Source organism: Echeneis naucrates, chromosome 11 (genome assembly GCF_900963305.1).
Source record: "Echeneis naucrates chromosome 11, fEcheNa1.1, whole genome shotgun sequence".
Lineage (NCBI taxonomy): Eukaryota > Metazoa > Chordata > Actinopteri > Carangiformes > Echeneidae > Echeneis > Echeneis naucrates.
The window spans coordinates 16,043,293-16,049,292 of NC_042521.1; the positions used below are offsets into that span (position 1 = coordinate 16,043,293).

Sequence of the window (6,000 nt, forward strand, 5' to 3'; positions counted from 1 at the left end):
TATTGCTAATTATTTATTGCAGAATAGGTTACAGAGTTCTAGATAAATAAGCCAGTGTTTCACATATTTGACAATATGTCTTTAAGCACCAGTGAATTGTGGCAAATTCAGTTTCTGACGTTCGTAAAAATGTACACTTATTCTGAAGATGCAGTCCCTGGAATGCACCCCTGGATGTTAGCATAGTGTGAAATCTAATTATTTAGTATCCTGTCAGGTCTTGTCTCTGGGTGCATGACGAGCCAAAACGTGCATTCAGTTGTCACATGTCTCTCTGTCTCCATCTCTTCTCCCTCTCTCAGTCGGCCAATGAGTAGTGTCAAGGATTTTGCAGTGACTTGACATCCGTGGCAGATACATGGTGGCTCCTCATCCACAAGGGCTGGTTGGAAAGCTCGCTCACACCGTAACAGCAGCTGGCCTAGCTTCTTGCAGGGAGACCATATTAGTGCAGAGGAAAAAGGCATTGTTTGCAGTTGAATTATGGACTGTGTAGAATTTATGCTAAGCCTGACTTAAGGCAGAAGCCTCTTTAGGGAGCTGTCTCATGTCTCATTGAGCTGCCATGGTGCTCTTGAAATAATTCCTCCCACTGTCCTCAATTGGTCATGTTGTCTTGTTCATCCTCAACAAGAAAACGTTGCAGGAAACAATGAAACAGCCAATCAGTTTGTCATGTTCATGCTACCAAGAGGCATTACCGCTCGTGAGGAGGGCACCGGAATAAGAATCAATTCACTTCAGATTATGCGAAAGCGTTTGTTTCCATTTCATTTTCATGTCTAGCCGCGCAGAAAACTCTGTTGCCCAGGAAGAAATGCTCGCAATGTTTCCCTCAAATCAAATGCGACAGAGGTGACTCCAGTTTTGCCTGTGTTGTTCGAAGCATTGCAGGATATTTACGCAGAGAAAAAAGTTTTGTAAGTTTTCGCACAGTAAAGATTTGTGCGAGACACCATCCCCCCATAACATGAAATTAAACTCACCGCTGTCAGCGTGAAATTATATACTTCATACAAGGTTTTTGGAAATTGGGTGAAGAGCAGCGCTGTAATTTCATCCAATTCTTTTGTTGACATGAATCCATGAAACACAAAAAGAAGCCATGAGTTTGTAAGTCGACACTCACCATCTTGATTTTTATGAAACCAGAAGAAACCATATGTCGAGATGAAAGTGGAGCTGAGGGGGAGTGAGGGCTCTATCTGAACACACACCCTCTTCCCTTTTCTACTAAATGAGACCATCATTAAAAAAAAAAAAAACATGCTGGATTGAAGATGAGACTGAGACCATTGTGAAAATGTTTATTGAGCTAATAAATCAAGTGAGTTGATTTTTTTTTTTTTTTTTACATAGACTTCAATAAACTATAACAGAGGTCCTAAAGGTTTTTAGACAGATTTTATGTTCAAGGCTTCCCACCATTGGCTTCACTTTATAGTCCACCTCCCTTTTATATACGATCTGTGGCTTTATCATTTAGCCAAATTTAGGCATTGAGCACAACATTGACAGTTTGTCCGTGCTCTTTGCCAGGTTTAAAGGGGATTTCCTGCATTTAAATCATTTAATGGCATATGTGCTGTGTAATCACAGAGTCATTTGGTGAGACAGCCTACTCTATCCTCATACAAACATATGATGACACTTAATGGAAACTAATGGAGGAAGTACAGAGAGCTTCACCTTCACTGGTGTGAATTTATTAGAATATAAAAAGAGGAAGGATTCAGAAAATTGTGAATCTGTGAAATATAAAAATGACTTTTTCACAATAATTCAATTTATTTTCACAGGCTAGATCCTGCCCAGAGAAAAGCAGACTCAATAGCAGAATGAATTTGTAGAAATGGATTTCCTCGAGGGCTGCAAACTGGTGTAATCTGACATATGAGTGGAGTGTCTCAACCCTGACTCTTGGCTTTGGCTTTTGAAAATCACACCACGAAATGCTACTCCATTACAGGAACAAGAGTAAAATGTAATCTGTTACTCTCACTCTAGCGTGTCATTGCTGTCACCTTATTGCCCTCAGCCGTTGGGCAGGGTGTTGATGTGGCGCGTTGGCACTTTAGATGGCGCCTTCAACTCTCTAATCCGGAGAGCAGAGAGGTGCTGCTGTTGCTGACAGACTGAGTGACATGCAGGCGGAGAGGACCCAGCTGTGATGGCTGGTGTCGGCTCAGTGGCAACCTTATGATGAATTGCCTCTCTTGAATGATAGCACTTTTACTGGATGATACTGATGCTGGATTGTTCTGTCAGCATCTCACCAGCATCCACAAATAAAGAAAGAAAGAAATAAGCCAGAAATGAACTGCCATCCAGCTCACCTCCCTATCTTTTTATTTTTCATTAAAGTTGCCACCTCTCCATATGCAGTGATATGGAACTGAGGGTTTCTTCAGAAATACGGTGGAGGAAATTGCCTTGTACAAGCACAAATGTGGCCAAACTTTTGAATGATTGAAAGTTGCCACTTGTTTATTTTTTTTACTTTTATATCCAACAGTATCAGAATGCTTTTTTTTTCCTTATATTTACCTTCCTGTTTGTGTGTTTACAGCTCAGATGACTACTATGAATATGGACACAGTGGGGAATCGTATGATTCATATGGTGAGTTTCAGTTCTCTCTTCCCCTAATATATCTTCTGTCAATCGTCAGAACAATATCAATTTATAGTCATCTCTGCTATACTGACGCAATCCCAGTTGTCATGGCACTTGGGTAATTGTATGATGCCTTACCGGTAACCAAACAGCAGGAGATTAGCATATATGAATATGAATAAAAATGTAATTAAAAAATAGTAATAAGATGCCTTCAATTCTCTGAAAGCGTGTGAAAAACAAAAACATTTCACACATCTGTGTTGTAAAATTAGTTTGAAAGAAAAAGTTGAAATGATGCCTTTAAGTTGAACAGCTTTGAGGAGTTTTGTCCTAAACAAAGAAATGCATCTAAATGAAAAAATATCCTGCATGCTAGCCAAGTGAGCAGATATTTTATTCACATCTTTGTTAGGCGTATTTTTTAAATGTATTTATTCTGGTAAAAATTAAAGTAATCATTGTTGTTTTTTAACCTTGTACACAAAGTCTGGAAAAAGTTTTTTTTTTATTATTATTATAATGTGTATCCTCATACTCCTGGTATTTTTTTTTTTTTTTTTTTGTGATTTTGTTCCAAAATGATGAATTTAGTCTTGTTAAAATCAAACCAAATCTTTTTATTCTTTTTTCAAAGGCTGTTAAACAAAGACAGTGGTCAGACACTGACCCAAATGTGACCTTAAGTATGTCACAGTATGCTGCTTCGATAATATCATGCCCTCATTTGTTAAGCAGGAAATCGTTGTTAGTTTTTGTTTTGTTTTAGGTTTGGGTTTTAACCACCTTCCTGTCCATGCATCAATAGCTCCAGGTGACACAAGGTTCAAACAAAGTTAACAGCCCTGCGATTAAAGCACTGTGTCAGCTCCCCGTCAGATACAGCAAAAAGTGGGGCAAGGTCATTTCTGCCGCAGAACTCGAATGACAGTCAAGCTAATGCTGCGTTACAGCTAAAGGTTGATCTAACGTTAAATATGTACTTGCAGCTTTTGTATGTACTTGTTCATACGTTGGCAACTACTTGCATCCTTGATAACAACAGAGAGTTTTGAAGGGACTCAGCTCAGGAAACGCCCGAGGTAAAATTGTATCTAGGAAGAAATACTTGCAGGTCAGAATCACACATAGCATCATATTTGGCCCAGTGTCAATAGGAGTTCTTGGTAAGATCCAGAATAAAAAGCTAAAGCAGAAACTTCAAGTATCACAAAAAAACTAAATTATAAAAAAAAAAATCTGGAGGCTAGATGATGACAGTGTCAGATTTATCATTTATATTTTTAAAATAATTCCAAATCAAAATGGAGATTCATGCTAAATTCATGCCATTTAGAAAATTATACGAATTAACTTAAAAAGTCTCTTTTGTTAGAAATAAAGACACAGCGTTGTGACTGAGGTAGAAAAACTTAATCGATCTCTTTGACAAGCTTAAATTCATTATGCATTTTATGTAAATGTTATAAGTGAGTAACTGACTGCAAATAGGTAACATAAGTAAAACTTCTGCAATGCATCCATTTCTATGTCTTTGGAACAGTGGCATCTATTTATTAAAGACCTACTCCTTTCAAGCTGCAAATATCCAAATGTGTTTTTCCATGGTGCCACAAAAACTGAGAGAACTTCATCTCATTAGGGCGATGTCGCACCTCTCACTTCAAATAAAAAGAAAACGCTGCCGCTTGGGTCACAGAGAGAGAGAGAGAGAGAGAGAGAGAGAGAGAGAGGGCGACAGTTCAAACTAAACAGATAAACAATGCTGATGTGCATCCCCTTTCAAGGTAACACAAGGTTACCTTGGTCTATCTCTTCAAAGTGACTGTCAGTGAAAGGGTGACAGGTTTAATTAAGGGGTATTGGCTGTGTGCTGCCAACAGAGAGCCTGTGCCCAGAAAAAACACAGCCCTTTGTGAGCCTCAGCTCAAGGGAAGTCTCAGTTCTGGCTGAAGATCAGACAAAGGGTGCCATCGATACTGGCACTCTCACATTGACAGTACCACGGGGTGAGCAGGGGCTGATTTGGGCTAATGGTAATTGTGACCTTTTTTTCTCTGAGCCACTAAATGGGTCCTTTTCAAGTAGCTATTTGATCCTCTCATTCAATTATCTGAGACGCATCTTTCCAGGTGAAAGTCAAGCTTCTTGGTGTGACTGGTTGTTTGTATTCACGGCTTGCAACGGTGCTTTTGTTATTACGGGCCTCATCAATACCAGACATTCAAAGCGCTCACCATTTCCTGTTGCATTTATTTCATCGAAGGGAGCGCGTGTATAATATTTGCATAGGGCTTGAGGATAGCGCAACACCTCTGTAATCACCCTTCATCTGTTTCTCCCCTTTTCTTCTTAATCAGGTCAGGAAGAGTGGGCAAACAATCGGGCCAAGGCGCCGTCAGCACGAACAACCAAGGGAGTGTACAGAGATCAGCCATACTCCAGATATTGAACTGTTTATACAACCTGCACCTGAGTCCTCATGGCTGTTTCAACCCAAGTAATGGATTTTTTATGGACGCTCCCACCTTTTTAGAATTGAAAACTAAACCACCAAAAAAATCCAAATATATAATATGAACAAAACACAATGATAGCAAGACAATGAATTAGGAAAAGCTGGTTTCAAAAATCCCTCTGATTATAAAAGCACTGGGTAAAATGTTTAGAGCAATTAAGGTAACCTCTTCTTTCTTCAAGGAGAAACTGGACATCGAGGTTCAGAAAGGCTCCATCGTACATTACTTTTCTCTCTCGACTGAATGTGATTGTGAAGAATGACATCGTATCAAGCTGTTTTAGGAAATCACTAAAGCTGTTTGATACCATGTTCCTACACAGCCGCCGATACAAGTTAATTTATCCCACTCTATTCTTTAAACCCTGAACTGCGTGGTTGATCACTTAAAAATGTAGTAGCTTAGATTTAGAAAAGTACAGTACTGTAGATATTTTTTCTGAGGGGTAATTGGTGAAATTGTGTCCCTTGTAAATTGAACATTTACAAACTGAAAAAGAGAAAAGTCATACTGTATACATATTGTATTGCTGTTTCCACCTTTTTTTGTAAAATAATAGTTCTTTAGTGTTAAAGGGCTTATAAAAGCATGGTGTGCTATTGTGAATATCGTCAGATGTTTTATTCTGAAAAGCCTACGTAGTTGTGTTCATGATTATCCCCCCAAACATCCACTTAAACACATCTATAAATAGCTGAGCAGACATTATGTACACCGATTAACCAGAAATAAAGTCTGAGAGCTTTTTCATTTTTGTGATTTTTTTTTTCTTTTTTTTTTTCTTTTCTGTCTTGCTCTAAGTAAGTAATTTGTCATTTTTTGATTTAAAACACTATACTTTTCCGACTTTGTAGGGATAATTTTA

General features: G+C 38.5%; 1 protein-coding gene across 1 annotated transcript in view; it reads left to right on the plus strand.

Moving 5' to 3' along the window:
• The window catches only part of khdrbs3 (KH domain containing, RNA binding, signal transduction associated 3), a 95,063-nt gene extending 89,856 nt beyond the window's left edge, over nucleotides 1-5,207 (plus strand). The window contains exons 8-9 of the mRNA XM_029514661.1: nucleotides 2,570-2,622; nucleotides 4,977-5,207. Of these exons, the coding sequence (XP_029370521.1) occupies nucleotides 2,570-2,622; nucleotides 4,977-5,068 (145 nt within the window). The 3' untranslated portion in view covers nucleotides 5,069-5,207. The remainder of the gene's footprint in view (nucleotides 1-2,569; nucleotides 2,623-4,976) is intronic.
• The last annotated feature ends 793 nt before the right edge of the window (nucleotides 5,208-6,000 follow it).